The sequence below is a fragment of the Mus musculus genome, chromosome 8, assembly GCF_000001635.26.
Source record: "Mus musculus strain C57BL/6J chromosome 8, GRCm38.p6 C57BL/6J".
Classification (NCBI taxonomy): domain Eukaryota; kingdom Metazoa; phylum Chordata; class Mammalia; order Rodentia; family Muridae; genus Mus; species Mus musculus.
The window spans coordinates 24,610,968-24,635,334 of NC_000074.6; the positions used below are offsets into that span (position 1 = coordinate 24,610,968).

Sequence of the window (24,367 nt, forward strand, 5' to 3'; positions counted from 1 at the left end):
GCGGGCAATATTACCCCTCATATTTTGTGTTCTCCCTGAGGCACGATTTTCCTTTCGTTTCTCTTCATGATCCCAACAAGGAAAGTTACGATGAAAGGCAGAAAGATGAAGAAGCCCAGGATCACCCAGCTGTCCTCATTCTTACTCAGGCGCTTTGTAGCAAAAGCCGACTCTGGAAAGGAAACGCCAGAAAGGACGGATTGGTCTGAGCCTCTTTAATCTCACGTGTGTGTAACGTGGCTAATACTTTGACAAACCACAAGCAACCATCCTGGGGAAAATAAGAGAACACTTCAAACTCACATTATATGTTTTCCATAGAGTTTTTTTCCCCATTGATGCTTTCTACATATTTATTTAAATATTCTGGTGCTGTATACTTGCTTGGAATGAAGTTCATCTTATGTGGTTCACTGGTAACACCAGTAACTCAAAAGATATCACTGACCAACCTACTATACCCACATCCCAGGGCTCTAAGCTCTTCTAGAAAGGAGGGACAGGTTCCCATGTCCACAGCAGAGCATCTGTGGACAAGAACAACAGCTGTGTAATTCAAACACTGCAAAAACAAAGGACAGTGGAGGGTTCTCTCACAGTCACAAATTCTGAAAGAACCAGGTCTGATCAACCTGATTCAAATCATTATTTTATGAATAATTTAATAGTAACTCTCATTTAAATATTTAAGAATTCACTGTTAACAAAGCCTAAGTGAAAATCCAAGAAAAAAATTGTTTTAAAACCTTTTTCCACTGGCTTGCTAGATAAGCCTCTCTCCATGGATGAACACGTTTTGATAAAATCACGTCTTTCCATGTAGTAGTAACATTTTATGCATACAAAAATTCCTCTTTGCGCCTACACCACATCTGTATGTAGGTGCCAGCTATCTTAGAATAAATACAACCAAGGCAGTGAAAGATTCACGCAATGAAAGATTTATAATGCTGAAAAAACAGAACGGAAGGAGATATTAGAAGACAGTCCTTCAAGAAACTGAAAAAAAACTTAAATTCCACAGGGAAACACATATACATATGCATATACATATATATTATAGCCAAAATAATATTAAATAATAAAAAAGTCTGCTGAAGGTATTATCATCCCAGGTTTCAATTTATGCTACAAAGCTATAGTAATAAAACAGCCCAGGACTGGTATAAAAACAAACACATGGGTCAACAGAATAGAACTGAAAACCAGAATCCAAGCCCACACTGCTACAGGCACCTGAGTGTCTACAAAGGGACAGGAAATGCACATTGGGTAAAAGACAGAATCTTCAGTAAGTGGTGCTCATCAAACTGGGTCAGTACAAGATGGAGACTATCTCCTTATCTCTCCCTCTGCAAGAAAGGACTGGACACCAGTGGATCGAGAACTTCAACAGAAGTCCTTATCCCGTGAATCCGGCAGAAGCAAAAATGGGGACTAGGTTTGAACTCGTTGGCCCAGGAAAGGACTTCCTGAACAGGAGCCCTGTGGTGCAAATGTCAGGATGAACAATTGACAAGTGGGACCTCAGGAAACTAAGAAGCTTCTAAACAGCCAAGATGCGATGATGGTTTGAGTGAAGAGGCAGCTTACAGAATGGGAAAATAATGACAAATACTGGTGTGGGTGTAGCAGGAGGACTTATTCACTGCTGGGCTGTGGGCAAAAATTGTGCACCCACTATAACAATGAGTGGCGTTTCTCAAAAAAGCTAGAAATACATCTATCACTCTATCCAGCACTACCAATCTGGGACATATAGCCAAAGGACTCCCTGTATTCTATTATAGCATGACTGGTCACTTATCTTCATTGCTGCTCTACTCATAATATCCAGCAAGTGGAAACAGCTAAATGTCTATTAACTGGTGAATGGATAATGAAAATGTGGGAATAATTATTCAGATGTTAAGGAGAATGAAATTCACAGGTAAGTGGATGGGACCGGACCCAATCATTCCAAGTGAGGTAACACAGACCCAGAAAGGCAAACATTCAAGGTTTTGGTTTTGGTTTTGGTTTTTCTCTTCTGTAGATATTAGTTCTGGATCTTCATATATGTGTGGGGTTGTTTATTTGTTCGTTTTTTGGAATAGCTAGAGAAGTCGGGAAATCAGTAAAGGGTCATGGATGACCTCTTTTAAAGGAGGGGAGATAAAACACAGTGGTCAAGGGGTTAAAAAGTAAAGGAATAGGAAGGGATATAGTAGAGTGGGGGATGGGAAGACAGGGTAGCAGAGATACAGGGAGGGACAAGTTGCACTAAGGATTTCTTGAGAAACTCATATTGAAATTACTACTGTAGAAGCTTGCACACACACACACACACACACACACACACACACACACACACACACCAGAGTTTAAATGGACTTATGCGAGAATGGGATGATAAAGCCTCTACTAGACACCAGAAGCGAACAGAGTTTGGTATCGGGAGTGGGCTACCTCTTTTTGAGTTTTCAGTCAATGAGTTTTTATAGATCCAACAAGCACTGCAGGCTACAGTGGATGCTCTCGGTCACCCCTAGAATGGGATGTTAAGACTCTTTTGCAGAAGATAATTGAATTGAATAATATACATAATTGAATAGTGTACATAATTGAATAACGGGACACAACAATGTCCATCTGTCACTACCTAGAAGTTTTATCTCTTTCAGAGAATGTTCACGGTGCTGGAAAGTGCTGCACACACAACTGCAGGAAGAAAAGCAGTCAGTAGTCTTCCCCAGCCGTGGACCATGGGCACTCCAATGCCTGACTTGGCAAGAAATGGTGGCTGGAAATGTCATGGGTCCCACAGGAGAACCCACCACCATTGGGAAGAGAAAAGAGAGAGCCCAAAGTTGGAAGAGTATGGTGTTTGATCACAGCAAGAGAAACTAACACAGTTGGGGTCTTCCACTTTAGCCCAGGTAAACCTCAAACTTGTAGCAATTCCCCTGCTTCAGACTCTGGAGTGTTGAGATTTCAGTCACGTGCTCTCACTATACACATTTAAACAGATTATATTCCTGCTCAGTCTAACCTCTGACTCTCTCATAAAACTTTTTACAGTGTCCTTGATCCTTTTGCTTCATGTGTTTATGACTAAATCACAACCTTGATTTAGTCATCGTTATTTTTCAAATATGTGATATATAAATCAACTTACTCATTGTCCCTTTATATGTCTACTTCAGGCCAATATAGCTAACACCGTTGCTTACTGGGTAATATACTTTCATTATTAAACCTCCATGCTATTGTATATGTAGACATCCTGAAACATGGATCTCAATATTATTCCTTCTCTAAACACCTGGTAATGTGCTCGTGAGGGAATGTATGAGGGAATGAATGATTGAACCAGCGAGTAGCTTATGATACTGCTTTTACTCACCATAGAAACAAGGACACTATGCGCATGTGTTCAGAGTGTGACTTACCATTATTTCCTGGTAGGAATACATTTACGCTTTGCTGTACACTTTTCTAAGTTTCATTCAGAATGGAAAGTGTATTCCAGAGATGCTTTTCAATAATGCCCAGTTTTAATAATATGAATTATTATTATTAATAGTATATATACATAAAACCTTTTAAAATCCACCTCACGACATTTATTAAAACTTGAGACAATTCTATTTCTGTTGACTTCATTAAGTTGGTTGAATGCCTCTGAGAAAACTCATTATAAATATGATACCAAATTAATTTATTTGTAATCGGGCTGTGAAAGATTTGACTAAGATGTCAAAATTATTATTATTATTATTAATTATTGATTAATACCACAGAGGGCAACACACTACTTGCTTTGGAAGTTTAGTTTTACTGACCAGTTCTGAGAGTGTTCCCGTCGTCGATGCTGCCCCCCGGTGATCCAATCTGTAAGTTACAATCTGGAGGCCTGTAGTCAGGAAAGCATTGGCAATTACCAAAGTTATTACATATCTAAAATGGAAAAATATGCAGACATTTTGAATCATCTTCGTAGTTAAATCTGATATAAGTGACTGAACTACGTAGAATATTTTTAAGGTTTTTGTAGCTATACAATATGAGGAATGTGCTAGAAAAAGTAATTGGTGGCATAATTGAAGGGCATACATGACCACAATGTGAAAATACATTTAATTCCTATTGTCTATTTTTAAAAAGTGCCTTATCTTCTCCAATACCCTTCTAAAGATTTAATGTAATAAATTTATGACATGCCAGTCTGTGCTTTCTATTGCTGTGATGAACACCTTGACCTAAACGGCGTGGGAAGGATAGGGTTTGGGGCTTACATTTGCAGCTAGCAGCTCATCCCTGTCAGCAGGAGCTCAAGGCTGGAACCTAGAGGTAGGATTTGAAGCAGAGGCCACTGCTTTCTGGTCTGGCCCCTGTGGCTTGTTCAATGACTTGTCTTACACAACCCAGGACCCCCTGCCAGCGGTGACACCTCCCACGGTGGGCTGGGCCCCACACACCAATCATTAGTCAAGAACTAGCACTGCTGACCTGCCTATAGGACAATCAGATGGAGGAGGTTTCTCAATTGAGGCTCCCTCTTCCAAGGTAACTCAAGGAGCCAACAACAGCCAACCAAACCAACCAACCACAAACAACAAAACAGAAAAAAACCAAAACAACAACAAAAAGCAAAGAACAAAACTAACTACCACATGATCTGTATGGTCACAGAGATGAATCAACCATTTTCACAAATATCGTCTTTAAAAGATACTTTGATCCCTTTTAATGCGTGTGAGTATGTGTGTGTTCCTGGAGGCACCAGTGCGGAGAGCGAGAGGGCGGCATGCCTCACCTGCTCAGTCAGCTTTCCAGCCCCTAAATAAGCCTTTAAAAAAGATTCAATTTTAAAGTATCTTTACTATAGATATACTTTTAAAAAGCTTTTAAAATTATGGTTTCATTCAGGATATTTTGATTGTTTATTCATTTAACTCCTCCCAGATCCCATACATCCAACTTCACGTTCTCTCCCTGTCCTTTTTCCTGTCCCTCCTCCCCTTTCCTTCTCCTCCTCCTCCTTCTCTCTCTCCAAAAAAAAACCCCAAAAAAACAAAATATCAATAAAAGAGACATGCCAGACAAAACAAAATAAAACAAAACAAAACGCCCACCCCATGCCCACAAAACCCCAAATTCTGGAGTGTATTTGTCTTGGCCAACTATATGGGGCCTGTCCTATGATACAGTTGATGTATTTAATGTCACTCTTTTGAAGAAAAAAGATTTGCCAGTGAGGATCAGTTACAGAAATAGGTTCTTAGGGGTTGGGCACTGTGTTCACCACCCCCTCTCAGTCCTGGGACTCCATCTAGCCTGAACCTGAGCTGGTCCTGTGAGTCCTATGAGTTCATGTGCGCATCAGTGCTGTTCTGTCTAGAAGATTCCGCTCCCGTGGAGCCAACCATCAGCTCCGGCTGTTACAGCCCCTCTGCCTTCTCTTCCTCATAGACCCCTGACCCCTGCCTGAGCCTTGAGCGAAGGGTTTGATGATGATGCCCCATTTAGCATTTAGTGCTCCAAAGTGTCTCACTGTCTGCACCTTGGCCAGCTGTGGGCCATTATGCTAATTTCCTTCTACTGAAAGAACAAGCTTCTCTGGGAGGGGTTTGAGTGAGGAACAGATCTACGGATGTAGCAATAGCTTCTTCTGACTCCTTTTATTGCTATGTCCGTTTAGCAGAATAACTGTAGTCATGTGTCCCCAGGTCCATGGCTTTTCTAATCTCAGGTTCTGGGTCACATTTGTTGGGTATTGGTTCCATCTCATGGAGTGGGCCTTAACTGCAATCGGAAAGTGATTGGTTACAACCATGATATTTGTGGCACTATCATATCGGTGCAGGTTTTCATGCAGGCAGGCCACTGCTGTAGATCACAGGGTTGTAACTGGGTGACTGATGATCAACTTTCCCCCCAGCTGCATGCAGAGCTCCTTCCTGCAATATGAATGATGGGCACTTAGGGTGATGTTTCTAGTTGGAACCCAGCTTGGCTTCTCCATGTTGGATGGCAGAAGTAAGTATTGTCTTTAGCAATATGGCCTTACCACCAAGATGTGAAGAGAGTGTAGTAGGCTTGGCAATAGCCTGTGATGTTTGGGGCATTCACAGGACTCATGACTCAACCAGATGTAACCCTTTCCTGGCAATGGGCATTTTAGTCGATGATATTAGTTGAGGTGAACTGGTTCCCATTATATGCTGAGAAACACTTGAAGGAAAGGTCAGCATTCTTAGTCGCCAGGGAAGTGCAGGGTAAAACTACTTTGAGATTTTATCTTACCCCAGACGGAATGTCCAAGATCACTAAAACATATTACAGCATGTGTTGGTGAGGGGTTTGTGTGTGGGGGAGGTGAACAGTTATTCATTGCTGGTGGAAGCTCAAAGTGGTGTAGCCACTGTGAAAATCAGCGTGGGGAATCTTTGGGAAGCAGAGGATTAATCTATCTAAAGATTCGGCTATACCACTCTTAAGGATATATACAGAGGCACTTGCTCAGCCGTGGTCATTGCTGTTCTTCTCATAATAGTAATTGGAAACAGCCTTGGTGTCTGTCATTGACGAATGGATAATGAGACTGTGGTACATCTACGTGATGGACTATCACTCAGTTGTTAGGAAAAAAATGAAATTATGAGAGTTGAACGTAAATGGATACAGTGAGGCGACCCAGACACCCAAGGGAAAAAAAAAAAACAAATAGTGCATGTTTTCTCTTGGGTACGCATGCTACAAGCCAAAGAAGTATAGATGCTAGGAATCTAGTAAGGAACCAGGCAGAGAAGAGAATTAGAGAGAAAATGGGCAGCGGGGGGGAGGGGGGGGAGGAAAGGAAGAATAAGTGCAAAGGGGAGACCAGGCTAAAGGTTGGTCTATGGGGAGGGACAATTAAAAACCATATGGAGATCTCCTATTGTAGAAGCTTTCTAAAATTATTTTATTTTTAATTATGTACGTATGTATGCATATATGTATTATGTGTGTGTGTATGTATGTGTGTGTGTATGTATGTATGCATGTATGTATGTGCTGGAGGGGGTGTGGAGATGAGTGCAGAGCTTGTAGAGATCAGAAGAGGTTGTCGGATCCCCTACACCTGGAGTCACAGGACATTGTGAGCCACTCAGCGTGGGGGTTGAGAACTGAACTTGGGCCCTCTGGAAGATCAGCAAGCATTCTCAGCTGCTGAGCCACCTCTTGAGCCCTCACAAACATTGCCTTATTTCTTTAGTTTGGAAACATCTACTATGAGCTGACATGGATACTTTAATTTCCTTTCCTGCCCTCCTTTCAACAGCTGATCAACAATTTGTATGCCATTGATTTTTTTCCCCCAGAAATAAAACAGAAGCAAAAGAAAACATTAACCATGAACAATAAAATGTGGTCATGAACTACTATAACCCAGCACTCAGAAAAACCACAGGTAACCTGGCCTATACAGTGAGGGCTTGCCTCAAAAGCTCAGGAAGAAAACAACTCAAAGGCTTCAGGAAGTCTCTGAAGCTGAACAGATCCACCAGATTCCTTCCTGCTTAAGAGTTCATATAAGCCCTAAGGACCACCAAGAGACATTCTCAGACCAGCAGAGGCAGAGACCAGCCAGGCTGCCTGGAGGAGACTCAGATCACCTGAGATACCCGAGACGCATACCCTCAGCCTGTTGAGTTGCCTGTAGCCTGTGCAGTGTGTTCCAGGGTCTCAGATTTGTGAGCTATCACCCATGCAGGGTGAGCTTTGATGATATAGCTGTCCCAAGTCATTTTTACCCCCAGAAGTAACCCCTCAGCCATACTCCTGTAACTTTACCCCAATAAAGCCTATTGGTTCAACAAGTTGGGCTTTGGTGGTATCCTGACTCTGCCCTAGCATCCTTTCTCCAGCTGAGGTGAGTAGACATCTTCCTATTTCCCATTAAAGTATCTCACAACACCCACTGGGTCGTCTCCTCACCTCCCTTTCACCCCCCATCCCTTCAAGTAGACTTTAAATCTGTGTGTGTTCATGTCTATTGCTTACTATGTGGAGTATCGACAATAGGTATGAGAATCTACAGTTTGGAAAGTAAGATTTGAGTGCTACTGAGAAATTATTTAGGCTTATACAACCATTGGTAGCATTTTGTGAATTAGTTTAAACTTTTTATTATTATATTTTCAGTAACCTTGAGAAAGTCATCTAGAGCAGACCAATACCAAATGCATCATGTTCTATAGCCCTTCTGAAGGCAACGCATTTCAGACCACATATTTAGATAGTTTTTTTAATAGGAAAGATAAGCAAAACCCACAATCCTAGATAGTTGTTGCCAAAACTTCTAATCTCTAGAAAAAAAATGAATTAGAAGAGCAATATAAGAATCTGAGTAATATAAAACTAAGGAACTCAGTGTCCACTAAAGAACCCAGTGTCCGCTAAGGAACCCAGCATCTACTTTGCTAGAAGGACTGGAAGAAGCAGGCAGGATAAGAGACTTTCAAGATCGGGGGGTTGGGGGGAGGAATCTTTTAATCCTTTAGAAAAAAGATCATTTATTTGAAAGTGAAAACCTGTATTTACCTCTAAATATGTATCTCTCAACTAGACTTTGAACACGGTGCTATTATAGAATTCTATGTCTCTCATAAAAAGGAGAAAATTATCATGACAAAAACTTTGTCCTGAAATAGAAAATATGATTTCCCTTGCGATCCATAGCTCCTGTGAAATGAAATTGACATAATGCATAGGATCCCTTATAATATACGAGACCTCAAAGTCCCCAAAAGCCAACACACCACAGAAGGTAGAGATCAAGGTTATACAGAACATGCAAAGCTATAAAAAGTTCAAGATACAGATGTCCACAGAGAGAGGACGCTTCTATCTGAGCTGGTGGCACAAAAGAAAAAAGTGTAGGAGCAAAGATCAAGTAAAAAATGAATTGTCCTAAGGCTGCAGTCCATAATTCACTTTGTATAAAGTAGAAAAACGCAAGGAATTATAAAGTATTCAATCTAAAGTGAAAGGAAATGGATAAAGGGGAAACACAAGTAGCAAAGAGTTTATGATGTATGCAATAACAATTTTACTAAAATGCGGAGATAGACAGAACTTAAGAGTGAAAGATCAAGAAATATACCAATACTTCTATTGGCAAATGTAAACAAAAGCACACCAGGAAGGGACACATTAGAAACCCAAATAAGAAAACATATATCAAGCACATGTTCTAATTTTCTTTTCGTTACTGTAATTTAAAGCCCCGGCATTCGTCCAAGAGACTCTCAAAACCATGGTCTTTGTCCTTGGTTGCTCTCCAGAGGTGGGAGGTAAGTAGTGCCCAGCTGCTAATACAACTGTTCTGGCCATGGCAGTCAGACCTCTCACCCAGCACTTGGGAGGCTAAGACAGGAGGACCAGGTACTTCAGGTCAACCTCAGCTACATATCGAGGTCAGGGCCAGCCTGGGCTACAACAAGACCCTGTCTCAAACAAACAAACAAAACATGCTTCATCTCTAGCCATCAGTATAGACCTATAGGCAAAGAAAAGATAATAAATCTGTGAAACATGTTCAAGAACTATTTTTTTATTACATATTTTCCTCAATTGCATTTCCAATGCTATCCCAAAAGTCCCCCACACCCTCCCGCCCCCACTCCCCTACCCACCCATTCCCATTTTTTGGCCCTGGCGTTCCCCTGTACTGGGGCATATAAAGTTTGCGTGTCCAATGGGCCTCTCTTTCCAGTGATGGCTGACTAGGCCATCTTTTGATACATATGCAGCTAAAGTCAAGAGCTCCGGGGTACTGGTTAGTTCATAATGTTGCACCTACAGGGTTGCAGATCTCTTTAGCTCCTTGGATACTTTCTCTAGCTCCTCCATTGGGGGCCCTGTGATCCATCCAATAGTTGACAGTGAGCATCCACTTATGTGTTTGCTAAGCCCCAGCCTAGTCTCACAAGAGACAGCTATATCACGGTCCTTGCAACAAACGCTTGCTAGTTTATGCAATGGTGTCGTTTGGAGGCTAATTATGGGATGGATCCCTGGATAAGGCAGTCTCTAGATGGTCCATCCTTTTGTCTCACCTCCAAACTTTGTCTCTGTAACTCCTTCCATGGGTGATTGTTTCCAATTCTAAGAAGGGGCAAAGTGTCCACACTTTGGTCTTCGTTCTTCTTCAATTTCATGTGTTTTGCAAATTGTACCTTATATCTCGCTATACTAAGTTTCTGGGCTAATATCCACTTATCAGTGAGTACATATCATTTGAGTTCTTTTGTGATTGTGTTACCTTACTCAGGATGATGCCCTCCAGGTCCAACCATTTGCCTAGGAATTTCATAAATTCATTCTTTTTAATAGCTGAGTAGTACTCCATTGTGTAGATGTACCACATTTTCTGTATCCATTCCTCTGTTGAGGGGCATCTGGGTTCTTTCCAGCTTCTGGCTATTATAAATAAGGCTGCTATGAACATAGTGGAGCATGTGTCCTTCTTACCCATTGGGACATCTTCTGGATATATGCCCAGGAGAGGTATTGCGGGATCCTCCGGTAGTACTATGTCCAATTTTCTGAGGAACCGCCAGACTGATTTCTAGAGTGGTTGCACAAGCTTGCAATCCCACCAACAATGGAGGAGTGTTCCTCTTTCTCCACATCCTCGCCAGCATCTGCTGTCACCTGAATTTTTGATCTTAGCCATTCTGACTGGTGTGAGATGGAATCTCAGGGTTGTTTTGATTTGCATTTCTCGGATGATTAAGGATGTTGAACATTTTTTCAGGTGCTTCTCAGCCATTCGGTATTCCTCAGGTGAGAATTCTTTGTTTAGCTCTGAGCCCCATTTTTTAATGGGGTTATTTGATTTTCTGGAGTCCACCCTCTTGAGTTCTTTATATATATTGGATATTAGTCCCCTATCTGATTTAAGATAGGTAAATATCCTTTCCCAATCTGTTGGTGGCCTTTTTATCTTATTGACGGTGTCTTTTGCCTTGCAGAAGCTTTGGAGTTTCATTAGGTCCCATTTGTCAATCCTCGATCTTACAGCACAAGCCATTGCTGTTCTATTCAGGAAATTTTCCCCTGTGCCAATATCTTCGAGGGTTTTCCCCACTTTCTCCTCTATAAGTTTCAGTGTCTCTGGTTTTATGTGAAGTTCCTTGATCCACTTAGATTTGACCTTAGTACAAGGAGATAGGAATGGATCAATTCGCATTCTTCTACATGATAACAACCAGTTGTGCCAGCACCATTTGTTGAAAATGCTGTCTTTCTTCCACTGGATGGTTTTAGCTCCCTTGTCGAAGATCAAGTGACCATAGGGGTGTGGGTTCATTTCTGGGTCTTCAATTCTATTCCATTGGTCTACTTGTCTGTCTCTATACCAGTACCATGCAGTTTTTATCACAATTGCTCTGTAGTAAAGCTTTAGGTCAGGCATAGTGATTCCACCAGAAGTACTTTTATCCTTGAGAAGAGTTTTTGCTATCCTAGGTTTTTTGTTATTCCAGATGAATTTGCAGATTGCTCTTTCTAATTCCTTGAAGAATTGAGTTGGAATTTTGATGGGGATTGCATTGAATCTGTAGATTGCTTTTGGCAAGATAGCCATTTTTACAATGTTGATCCTGCCAATCCATGAGCATGGGAGATCTTTCCATCTTCTGAGATCTTCTTTAATTTCTTTCTTCAGAGACTTGAAGTTTTTATCATACAGATCTTTCACTTCCTTAGTTAGAGTACACCAAGATATTTTATATTATTTGTGACTATTGAGAAGGGTGTTGTTTCCCTAATTTCTTTCTCAGCCTCTTTATTCTTTGTGTAGAGAAAGGCCATTGACTTGTTTGAGTTAATTTTATATCCAGCTACTTCACTGAAGCTGTTTATCAGGTTTAGGGGTTCTCTGATGGAATTTTTAGGGTCACTTATATATACTATCATATCATCTGCAAAAAGTGATATTTTGACTTCATCTTTTCCAATTTGTATCCCCTTGATCTCCTTTAGTTGTCCAATTGCTCTGGCTTGGACTTCAAGTACAATGTTGAATAGGTAGGGAGAAAGTGGGCAGCCTTGTCTAGTCCCTGATTTTAGTGGGATTGCTTCCAACTTCTCACCATTTACTTTGATTTTGGCTACTGGTTTACTGTAGATTTCTTTTATCATGTTTAGGTATGGGCCTTGAATTCCTGCTCTTTCCAAGACTTTTATCATGAATGGGTGTTAGATCTGGTCAAATTCTCTCTTCGCATCTAACGAGATAATCATGTGGTTTTTGTCTTTGAGTTTGTTTATATAATGGATTACATTGATGGATTTTCGTATATTAAACCATCCCTGCAACCCTGGAATAAAACCTACTTGGTCATGATGGATGATTGCTTTAATGTGTTCTTGGATTCGGTTAGCGAGAATTTTATTGAGTATTTTTGCATCGATATTCATAAGGGAAATTGGTCTGAAGTTCTCTATCTTTGTTGGATCTTTCTGTGGTTTAGGTATCAGAGTAATTGTGGCCTCATAGAATGAGTTGGGTAGAGTTCCCTCTACTTCTATTTTGTGGAATAGTTTGTGCAGAGCTGGAATTAGATCTTCTTTGAAGGTCTGGTAGAACTCTGCACTAAACCCATCTGGTCCTGGGCTTTTTTTGGCTGGGAGACTATTAATGACTGCTTCTATTTCTTTAGGGGATATGGGACTGTTTAGATAGTTAACTTGATCCTGATTTAACTTTGGTACCTGGTATCTATCTAGAAATTTGCCCATTTCATCCAGGTTTTCCAGTTTTGTTGCGTATAGCCTTTTGTAGAAGGATCTGATGGTGTTTTGGATTTCTTCAGGATCTGTTGTTATGTCTTCCTTTTCATTTCTGATTTTGTTAATTAGGATGTTGTCCCTGTGTCGTCTAGTGAGTCTAGCTAAGGGTTTATCTATCTTGTTGATTTTCTCAAAGAACCAACTCCTCGTTTGGTTAATTCTTTGAATAGTTCTTCTTGTTTCCACTTGGTTGATTTCACCCCTGAGTTTGATTATTTCCTGCCATCTACTTCTCTTGGGTGAATTTTCTTCCTTTTTTTCTAGAGCTTTTAGATGTGTTGTCAAGCTGCTAGTGTGTTCTCTCTCCCATTTCTTCTTGGAGGCACTCAGAGCTATGAGTTTCCCTCTTAGAAATGCTTTTCAAGAACTATTGATCCAGGAGAAATAGACTTATTCCCCCAAAGGGGGGAAAATCCATAAAATGCATGCGAACAGAAAAACAATGAATTCTTCTATATCAAGTGACAGCATTAAATAAATGTTTATTGTTTTAAAAGAAAGCATTAAGCCCAGATTTATTCTCTCCTACATCAGATAAAATTTTTTAAGAGAGAAGTGTCAACTTACATACAATCCATGAAAACAGAAAAGGAAGAGATTCACCCCATCTGGCTAGCTTTAACCTAGCTCCCAGGCCAGATACCATGTGCCATGATAGAAAAGCTCCAAGCCAATCTTACTCCACACATAGTGGAGAATTCCTCAAAAATATTTTCTTCAAGGTCGTCTGATGCAAACTTTAAATATATAAATCAATTTCTTATGGTAATGAGCCATAGGAATCTGGGATTAAGAATGTAATACCATCCATACAAGTACAAGTGGCACGCTTATTTATGAGCCAAATGGTTTATGAATAGGATTTATGTTAAGAAAACTAAAAATCTGATTAAATAAAATGTTTAAATGTGTAGAAATGGAGTGATAGTCCACGCTCATAGAACAGAATTAGGATGTTGCATTTTACCAATTGAACCATAGAATCAACATAAACCCAAGCCAAGCTATCTCATGGATATCAATACCCAGATCTGCCAAGCTAAATTATGTACTTAAAGAAAACAGTGTGTAGAACAACCAATACTTTTCATTGTTGAATAAGAGATCAAGATAGAAAGCTTTGTTTTATGATCCACATAAACTAAAAAGCCACAGTAACTATAAAAATGTGGCACTAATAAGGAAATAGAAAAATAAACCCAAGGAACAGGGAAGGAATCCAATATCAGAGCCACGTAGTGAGTTTTTCTTTAAAAGTGTTTTTTTTTTTTTTGAAACACAATACCTATAGTGAAATACAAATCAACATGAATGAAAAAGTTTTAGCAAATCCCAAATGTCAAGGTAAAGTAATTAAACAAATAATAATCTATTTTTAAAAGTGTGTCCAATGAAGGAGAATATAAAAAAATGTAATAATATCTATTGTTCTCTTCTGCCTTGTTAAAAGTATTAAGAACAAAATATTGAGAGAAAGGCTAACAGAGGAGAGCCACAGATCTTGCCAACAATCACAATTCCAGAGAACACAAGCAAAGCGAGAGCAGGCTCTTCTATGCCAGGCCGTCCGCACACTCCAAATCTAACACATTTAGAAATTATAAAAGAGAATGCAGATAATCTGGATAAATTCAAGTCCAATCGTCTTCTGTTGATTACACTACACACTCGTTTCCTTTTAGGAAAATAAGGAAACATAGACGCTTCTCACCCAAGCCAGTAAATATCAAGAAAATAAAGCCCGGTGCCTGGGCCATGGGGATTTTACATTACTACATTAAAACAGATAAGCAATTGAGAGAAAATAAAAAAATGTGTTTCCAAAAACAGCCAGTTCACTTCATAGCATCAGAGTAGCTCACTTGGTTTGTTCGTATTAATCCACTAGATGTGGACATGTCTTTTAAGAACAAAGTAGCTGTCACTTATCCAGAACTGGCTTTGAGTCACCCCGAAGTAGTCTGACCTGTGGAACTACGGACAGAGCCACTCACCCCATTCCCTTTGCACTTCTTAGTGGCGTTGCAGTCATTTCCTGTGAAATTAACTTCTTTGCAGGTTCCGTTTATACAATACTAAAATTAAACACACAATATTTCCCAGTCACAAACGTCAAGTAAAACAAGACATTCAAGACCTGCTTATCCGTTTTGCTTTGATTCTCAAACAAACATTCTGGCTTTCTAACGTCACCCCCTCAACAGCAATCTTATCAAAGCAATAGCAGTGTTTGTTCAGAGCTGATGGAGATCACACGTGGTTTGGATTTCGATTCCTACAGTTTGAACTGACTGAAATTCTCACTGCATTTCCTTTACTGTTAATATTTGTTATGGGTAATTGGACAGAAGTCAAAAGTGTCCCCTTAAGGCTAGAGAATAGTTTTGCTCATGTCTCAAATGCAATTTGTAAGTTGCTTTGAATCACTGTGGTGGCATATATCAGAATTATAGAGAGAAATGGTTTAACTTTGTTTTCCTAGGCATTGTCAAACCTTTTCATGACAGAGTGGCAACCAAATGATAATTTGGGTATGTCATTATCTTGGCCTTATTTACCTTTTTCTATTCTATTTGGCTTGGAAGCTTTTTATTTTTCAATTGTTAACATAAGGTAGAATTAAGTAATACACAATATGAAGATGTCAAATGAGAGTGAAAGTTATCTCATTGTAATTATTTGTTCAAAATTACCATACAACTAATACACAAATCATATATCAAATTTCATATACCAGCTTTCATGTGGTCCTTACATTCAATATTCAGTGTAATATTAAGTATTCTAGCTGGATCACTTTAGATACTAAGAAGAAATAAAAGATATCCAAATAATAAAGGAAGTAGTGAAATTACTTGTTTATAGATGACATAATCATATATGTAGTTGATCTCCAGTGTACACAGACAGACTACACAGAGATGTACATGAAAACTCAAATAAGCTGAGGGACTGCATACTGATGCCCATGCCAAAACATAGGCTGACAGACTGCATACAGTTGTCTATGTAAACACACAGAGACCGAGGCTGCAGACAGATGGCTTTGAAATTAGACCGCACAAAGATATATATCCAAATGCACACAGGCTGACATACTACAGAGATGGCTGGACTGTGCAAACACTCACAAGCTGACACACTGCACATAGATGTCTGAGAAAATACATAATATGCAGACTGACAGACTGTAAGCTAATGGCCAGGCAAGCCACACACAGGCTGACAGACTGCACACAGATGCCTGTGCAAATCTAGCCAGACAGCACACAGTTGACTGTGCAAACAAAACCACACAGACTTATAGACCACACACAGATGCAAGTGCAAACACACAGACTTACAGACTGCCCGCAGATTCATCTACTAGCACACAGAGTGTCACATGCTGCATACTTATGCCTTTATAAACACACAACAACTTAGGGACTGCACACAGATGCCATAGAAACACACACAGATGACAGACTTCTCATAGATGCCCATGACAATACACACTAACAGACTATAGAAAGATGAATGTGCAAACACACACAAACTGACCAACTGCACACAAATGCTTGTGTAAACACTCACATACTACACACAGATGAACATGGAACCATGCAGAGAATGGCAGAATGCATACAGATTCATAAGCAAACATACACAGACATACAGATTACATACGGATGCACATGCAAACACTCACACAAACTCCATACAACTAATCAGTGAATTCAGCAAAGTTTTAGGATAACATATTCACATAAAAATCAGTTCTATTTCTACCAAAAAATAATGGGCAAGCCAGTGAATATTTAAAATTTTTTGTCATAAGAGGCTGATAAACTCTGGATTTAGTCTTTGTATAATGACTACACGAATGTCATTTGCATGTATGTGTCCACTTGCACACACAGATATGCATACACGCAGGAGCTTGTCTCTGTGCTTCACTAGTAATGCTTCGACTCTCCCAAACTATTCCCATTTACACTCTGGTCATATACATAAGCACATGATTGGATTAATATGACTATGGTTTGCAGTGAAGTAAGGGGAAATGAAAACTCAATTTTACTGTTGGAAATTATTAGGTCTAAAAAATAATAGCACTTGGTGGTTAGGAGACTCTTGTGTTAAAAATCACGTGGTGCTTGTTTGCTTTTTTACATAGAGACCGAAACGCATCGAGACATGAGTATTAAAGCTCCCTTTGCTTGCCAATTAACACAAGCACCAGGCTCAAACTGTGGTAGCCATCGTGGCAATTAGCATACATTGACAGAGCTAAATATAATCCTCAGTCGATTACCATTTGTGGTCCACACACAGTGCCGTCAGCCACGTATGCGCTGTCTCTGCCATCTGATCTCATAGACAACCCAGGAAGTATGGACAGACACACGCTGTCGTGGACATAGGAATAGACCACAGATTGACTAGGGCTCTTATAATTCTTGGGCGGCCGAAAACAAGCTAATTTCCCACAGAGAACATCCCTGGAAATGGAAAACAGAAAAGTCTTTGTTATCATTTTAATTTTCAGTTAACAGTATAAAACCAGAAAAAACAATGCAATGGTAACATTGTTTTAGGGTGTTATAAGATTTTCTTAAAAATGCGAACAGATAAATGCAAATAGGTTAATTAGCACCGTGGCAGTCCTGGAATATATATACTGAATTCACACATGTACACGCAACTTTATTTTCTATTCCGGGCTTCAGTGGTCTGGTCCTGTAACCTGAAGTTTCCTGATGGTGGCAAACCACTTATTCTTTCTGCATCTTTTGGTTATGCACTATTATTTTATGATTACACACATTACTATTCACATATAGTTTTACAATACATTTGTTACTCAGGTCCATGTGTACATACCTGTTCATATGTGTATGTGCTCATGTGTGCATATGTGCTCTTATGTGCATATGTGCTCATATGTGTATATATATGGGTGGCAGTCCTTGGGTGCTGTTCACCCTTACTTTTTGTGACATGGTTCCTCACTGGCCTCAGGCTCAGACTAAGCCTGGCTAATGGGTTAGTGAGTCCCTGGAATCCGTCTTTCTCTATCTCCCCATCACATCTAGCTTTCTCCCCATGAGTTCTATGGCTCTAACTCGGACAAGCACTTTCCTGTCTGAGTTAGAATCCTCCCAGCCCCTCTGTGAGTTTCTAAAATATCCAAGTGAATTTCTGGCAGCGCTTGATACAAGGTAATTACTGCCATTATTGGACCCAGGAGCTGTTGCATGTTATAATAAACCAAGCTACAACATCCCAATCGAGCCACCGAGACACGCTCTGCTGCATTACTTGCCAGCCTTGTGGAAACAACCAACAAGATGAAAATTTCTCTCCTCTCAACAATCTTAATGTTGTAAATTTTTTTTTAGATACGTGCTTTAGGATTGTTGCTAACTACAGACTTAAAACACAACTCAATTTTAATTCTTAGTTGAGACTAGAACTCCCAATTTTCTGAACTTTGGCAGCCCCCCTTAATAAGCAAAATCCCATTCCCCATCCAGTCTCATCCTTAGGATGGGAGAGTGCACATGCACACATCAGTCTACTCACGCACTCCTTTGATGGGATTATTTTTTCTACCACACAACTGGCTAGTTGTGCCGGGCAGTGGTGGCACACGCCTTTAATCCCAGCACTTGGGAGGGAGAGGCAGGCGGATTTCTGAGTTCGAGGCCAGCCTGGTCTACTGAGTGAGTTCCAGGACAGCCAGGGCTATACAGAGAAACCGTGTCTCGAAAAACAAACAAACTGGCTAGTTGTTGTCACTTAGTATATGTCTCTTGTCAAAGTATCATGACTCAGAAAAGCAACTATTTTTTATATACATACTGCTGTCCGCAAGGTACCGAGTACGAGTCTTTAGAATCACAGTTTGCCAGATTTTCACGTGGTGAATTCACTTTTTCAAAACAGGCATAGGAAGCCCCTTGAGAACCTAAAGCAGAAACATGTTCTTAAGTTATTATCTTTAATCCAATTTATATGCTCTTCAGTGACAGACTAATAAAACTATCATTTCAAAATGGGCGTGCTTTTTTCATGCTTTGTTTGATTTCCTTGGGCAGCCTGCCAATGTCATAACTTAAAGCAAAAGGGATTATGTCCATTGCTACAGGTTACATTGATATATTTACTTATTTGTTGTTTTGAAACAAGGTGTATCATATATCTCATACTGGCCTTGGCCTTGAAAATCTCCTGCCTCAGCCTCTTGATGGTTGGCATTTTAGGCATCTCTCTCTCTCTCTCTCTCTCTCTCTCTCTCTCTCTCTCTCTCTCTCTCTGTGTGTGTGTATGTGTGTGTCTGTGTGTATGTGTGTGTCTCTGTGTGTGTGTGTGTGTGTGCATGCACACACATGCATGTGTCTGTATGTGGAGGTCAGAAGAATTCCCTAGGCACAATCACATTGCTTTTTAAAAAATGATTGTATTTTATATGTATGCATGCCTATGATATTCAATTCTCTAAACTGGTGAATAAGTAAATAACCAACACTAATAAACAGTCAGAATTAAATGAAGTGTTTGCCTCCCATAGCCTACAACACCTCCATTATTTCTTCCAGACTAGAGTTTTCTATTGGAAAACATCCATCATCTTTATTATAAAATAATAAAAAGAAATCAACTTTAGAAAACTATTAAAAGGGAGATAAGCAGTATGATAAGGGACATTTAAACAAGATAATGAGATTTTCAAGACTGATTACAGAGGTTTTGCCCAGTAAGGTCCTAGGCGACACAGGCAACAAGGGGCTTCCATCAACTGGAAGAGGGTACCAAGACAAGCCCAGAGGGGAGGGACTTTATGTTTAGATTTCTTACACTATTTTGTCCTTAGATATGGTTAGTTGCCTAAGGTATTTTAAATTTTACTTGTTATATATAGAAAGGATAAGATGGTCTTGATTTTGATTTTAATAAAGCAATAGATGAGGATAGTTGTATGTTCTTATATGAATCGTGTTCTGATATGACTCTCTGCCAACCCGGACTTCCTCCCTTACACGGAACTACAGGAGACTCTACATAGCTGAAATGTTCCTGGCCAGAAAGAACAACACCAGAGGGATTATTATCCAGATCTTAAGTTTTATTACAGAATTGTAGTAATCAAAGCAATATGGTACAGGAACAAACACAGATGTGAAGACCAATGGCACAAAATCAAAGACCCAAACACAAGCATCCATAACTGCTGCCATCTAATGTTTAACAAGGATGACAAAAACAAACACTTGAGAAAAGACAGCAGCTTCCACAAATGGTGATGGGAGAACTGGGCGAACGCATGCAGAAGAATGAAACTCGGCCTGTATGCACCACCCTTACAAAAGCTGGTTCCAAATGGATTGAGGATCTACCTGCCTGTGAAACTCAAAACAGTCAAACTGCTAGAAGAAAATACAGGCAGTCCCTACAGGATACAGGTTAGAGAAGGACCTTCTAAGTAGGACTCCATGGGCTCAGAAAGTCAAACCCACAATTGACAAGTGGGAGCTCCTGAAGGGATCAAGAAGCTAGTCTATGGAATGGGAGCCTTTGCCACCATACATCCGACAGAGGATTAAGGTCCAGAATAAAGATCCCCAAACAAAGAGTTAAAAGACAAACCTTTCTAACTAAAAAATGAGCTACAGATATGAGCATAAAGTTCTTAAAAGAGAAATAAAAAATTGGTAAGAAATATCTTTTCAAAATGTTCAACATCCTTAGTGTTGTGTTTTATAAAAAAGATAAAGAAGCCAGGGATATGTTTGGTGGAGGCACATTAGGTATGGTTGGGCAAGGGGAGAAGGAGGTGCCTCTGGGCCCATGCTGAGACATCCCTTCTCCCTAAGGTACCAGCCACATGATGGTGTAATATAGAATATAGTTTATTTAGGGCATGGAGAGGGGAGTTGAGGAGGGTAGTAGAGACTGGGAAAGGGGGAGAGAGGAGAGAGGGGGGGAGAAGGAGGAGGAGGAGGAAGGGAGGGAGGGAGAGAGGAGGAAGAGGGAGGGAGGGAGGGGGCAGAGAGAGGGAGGGAGGAGGAGAGAGGGAGGAATGGAGGGAGAGAGAGAGAGAGAGAGAGAGAGAGAGAGAGAGAGAGAGAGAGAAGAGGAAGAGACCTGCCATGAACATGTGGAGAGAGGGGGGAGTGAAATGGGGAGAGAAAGGGCAGAGGGGGAAAAAAGGAAAGAGTAAGAGAACAAGAACAAGAGAAGGGGCAGGCAGCCCCTTTTATAGTGAGTCAGGCACACCTGGCTCTTGCCAGGTAACTGTGGAGTGGAGCCTAGAAGAAATGCTAACACTTAGAAGTTAGGTTTACACAAGTTTACACAAGTTAGGTTTACACAATGCTTTGAGATGTTGTGTTACCCAAGTCAGAATGGTCAAGATCAAGAAAGCAACTGAGAATTAATGCTAGTGAGGATATCGGGAAAAGGAACACTCATTCGCTGTTTGTGGTTTGCAAACTGGGCCAGCCACACTGGAAATCAGTGTGGAGAATTCTCAGAAAGCTAAAAGTACATCTGCTTTGTGATCCAGCCACCCCACTCCTTGGCATACGACCAAAACTTCGCATTCTACTCTGCAGATACTTACTTGCTCAGCCATGGTCTTTGATACTTTAGTCATGTTCGTCATAGTTAGAAAATAGAAACAACCTAGATATCCTCTAACAGATTAGTGGATAGTGAAAATGTAGCACATATACACAGTATAATTAAATTCATCTATAAAATTGAAATCCATAAAGTTTGCATTAAACAGATGCATCTAGAAAGTATCGTGCTGAGTAATGTAACTTAGACCCAGAAAGACAGATGCTGTGTGTCCTCTCATATTTGTGGGTCTTAGCTCTCAATATTTAGATGTCAGTATATGGCTCATTGATTAAGAGCACTGACTGCTCTTCCAGAGGTCCTGAGTTCAATGGTGGCTCACAACCAACTGCAATGGGATCTGATGCCCTCTTCTGGTGTGTCTGAAGATAGCTACAGTGTACTCACATACATTAAATAAATAAAGATTTAAAAAAAGATACCAGAAAAGCAAGCATGGGCTATATGTGGGAGATTTCTTTAGATGGGGGTACAGTAGGACACAGATGCACATAAGGAGGAAATGGGAAAAAATTAGACAAAGAATTAAACTGGGAAGGGGAAAGGGAAGGAGCAGGGAGGGCAATAGAGAGAAGCAGACAGAAATGGAAGGAGGGGGGAGAAACAAATAATACTAAGGATGTTTGAAAAGTTCATAGAGAAGCAATATATATTCATCCTGTGGCTAGCCAGCTGCTGTCTAATTGGACATAGGCATTCTCAATAGAAGGGAGTTCATGCCTGATACTGTAAGCCAGCTAACTACCCAGCTGGTGAGGCCATAGGACCCGAAGGACAACCTACTGCTGCCACTATCCTAAATGTGCGCACACACACACACACACACACACACACACATTTTAAGTGAGTGTATATACAGCCATTACACTCACTACATATATATGAAAACATACCACTTGAAGTGATAATGCTCTCCACAAAGAGGCATAGACTATCTAACAATAAATTCTAAGACCAGGCATGGGAAAATCCCTTTCAAATTGTTGAACAGAGAAGTCAAGAAGACTACAAAAATCACATCTGCTGTTGCCATTGCCTTAGTTGACTCCCAGAAGTTGAAGGGAAGTCCCTATTGCTGAAAACACTCTGTACTTCAGACACAATCAACGTGGATCAGAATGGAAACCTTCCTCCCTGAGGATTGGCCCTCACACTATCTGAAGTTTTTGTGTAAGTTGCCGAGGGAGCAAAGCAATCAAGTCCTATCTAGCCATGAACTGTAGCTATGGCCATGATAACAAGCATCTTAAAGGTGCGATGGTGGCATCTGCCTGCATCCTGCGGCTAGCCAGCTGCTCTCTAATTGGACATAAGACTCTCTCAATAGAAGGGAGTTCGTGCTTGATACTACAAGTCAGCTAACTACCCAGAGGATAACCTAGTACTGCCGCTATCCTAAACTACTACACTTTCTAACTGTATTCTAAATCCTCATCCTTAGCCTCACAGGTAAGTGTAGCTCTCACCCCTCATCCAAGAAGCCTCTTCTGCATGAGAGAGACCATCACAGAAATCCACAACTGGCCAAAATGCAGAGGACACTGACTGTGGAGTGCCCAACCTCAAATGGTACATCTCCAGGACAGTTCCAATATAGCCACTGCACCTAAGGCTTAGGGGATATTGCAGAAGAGACGAAGAACAAGCCAGAGGATTGGGGCATAGGCTGTTTGACAGTCTCCCAAGCAACACCTAAGCAGGGCCCTGAACAGAGACAAAGACAGTTAACACGCCAAGGTAGAGGGTTCTCTGCCTAGATGAAGATCAGGCAATTAAAGGTTGATAAGACAGGAAAAAATCTGTCTTTTTCTGTATCAAGCTTCCTGATAATATAATTCGATCCCAAGCATTCAGCTTCTAACACATACACCTAGGAACAACACCAAAGGGACTCAGCAGGCTCTACTACATATGAGCATATGTTTGAAACAATTACTAAAGAAGCTGTCATAAGTTTTGGGCTAATATCCACTTATCAGTGAGTACATATTGTGTGAGTTCCTTTGTGATTGTGTTACCTCAGCCCAAAACTTAGGATACCCAAGATATAAGATACAATTTGCTAAATGCATGAAACTCAAGAAGAACTAAGACCAAAGTGTGGACACTGTGCCCCTTCTTAGAATTGGGAACAAAACACCCATGGAAGGAGTTACAGAGACAAACTTTGGAGCTGTGATGAAAGGATGGACCATCTAGAGACTGCCATATCCAGGGATCCACCCCATAATCAGCTTCCAAACGCTGACACCATTGCATACACTAGCAAGATTTTGCTGAAAGGACCCAGATATAGCTGTCTCTTGTGAAACTATGCCGGGGCCTGGCAAACACAGAAGTGGATGCTCACAGTCAGCTATTGGATGGATCACAGGGCTCCCAATGGAGGAGCTAGAGAAAGTACCCAAGGAGCTAAAGGGATCTGCAACCCTATAGGTGGAACAACATTATGAACTAACCAGTACCCTGGAGCTCTTGACTCTAGCTGCATATGTATCAAAAGATGGCCTAGTAGGCCATCACTGAAAAGAGAGGCCCATTGGACATGCAAACTTTATATGCCCTAGTACAGGGGAACGCCAGGGCCAAAAAAATGGGAGTGGGTGGGTAGGGAAGTGGGGGGGGGGATGGGGGACTTTTGGGATAGCATTGGAAATGTAATTGAGGAAAATACGTAATAAATAAATAAAAAAAGAAGCTGTCATAAATTAGACAGTTGGGGGAATGTGTGAGGGACTGTAGGAGCAAGGGAGTGTAGAAATTATATAAATACAATACTCATTATGAAATTATTAAAATTACATTAGACACAAGGGCTTAAACAGATTTACTTATGATCGGGCGACATTGCCCCCCCCCATCTGTCTTTAGAAGATAAATAAAAAGTTCAGTGTTAGGAATGGGTTATATCTTT

The 24,367-nt window shown here is 40.5% G+C and overlaps 1 protein-coding gene across 2 annotated transcripts in view; it reads right to left on the reverse strand.

The window, feature by feature from the left end:
• Nucleotides 1–24,367, reverse strand: part of Adam18 (a disintegrin and metallopeptidase domain 18) — a 72,510-nt gene that overhangs the window by 8,722 nt on the left and 39,421 nt on the right. Inside the window, exons 15-19 of one of the 2 annotated variants that reach the window (NR_136908.1) lie at nucleotides 18,673–18,778; nucleotides 17,123–17,309; nucleotides 14,820–14,900; nucleotides 3,825–3,895; nucleotides 15–172 (exon numbers count right to left, since the gene is read on the reverse strand). Coding sequence is in view for 1 of the 2 variants with exons in the window: in NM_010084.2 (NP_034214.2) it covers nucleotides 18–172; nucleotides 3,825–3,939; nucleotides 14,820–14,900; nucleotides 17,123–17,309; nucleotides 18,673–18,778 (644 nt within the window). In the remaining variant the exon portion in view is untranslated. Of the gene's footprint in view, nucleotides 1–14; nucleotides 173–3,824; nucleotides 3,940–14,819; nucleotides 14,901–17,122; nucleotides 17,310–18,672; nucleotides 18,779–24,367 lie in introns of both variants that reach the window. The other variant, NM_010084.2, reaches the window with a different exon arrangement.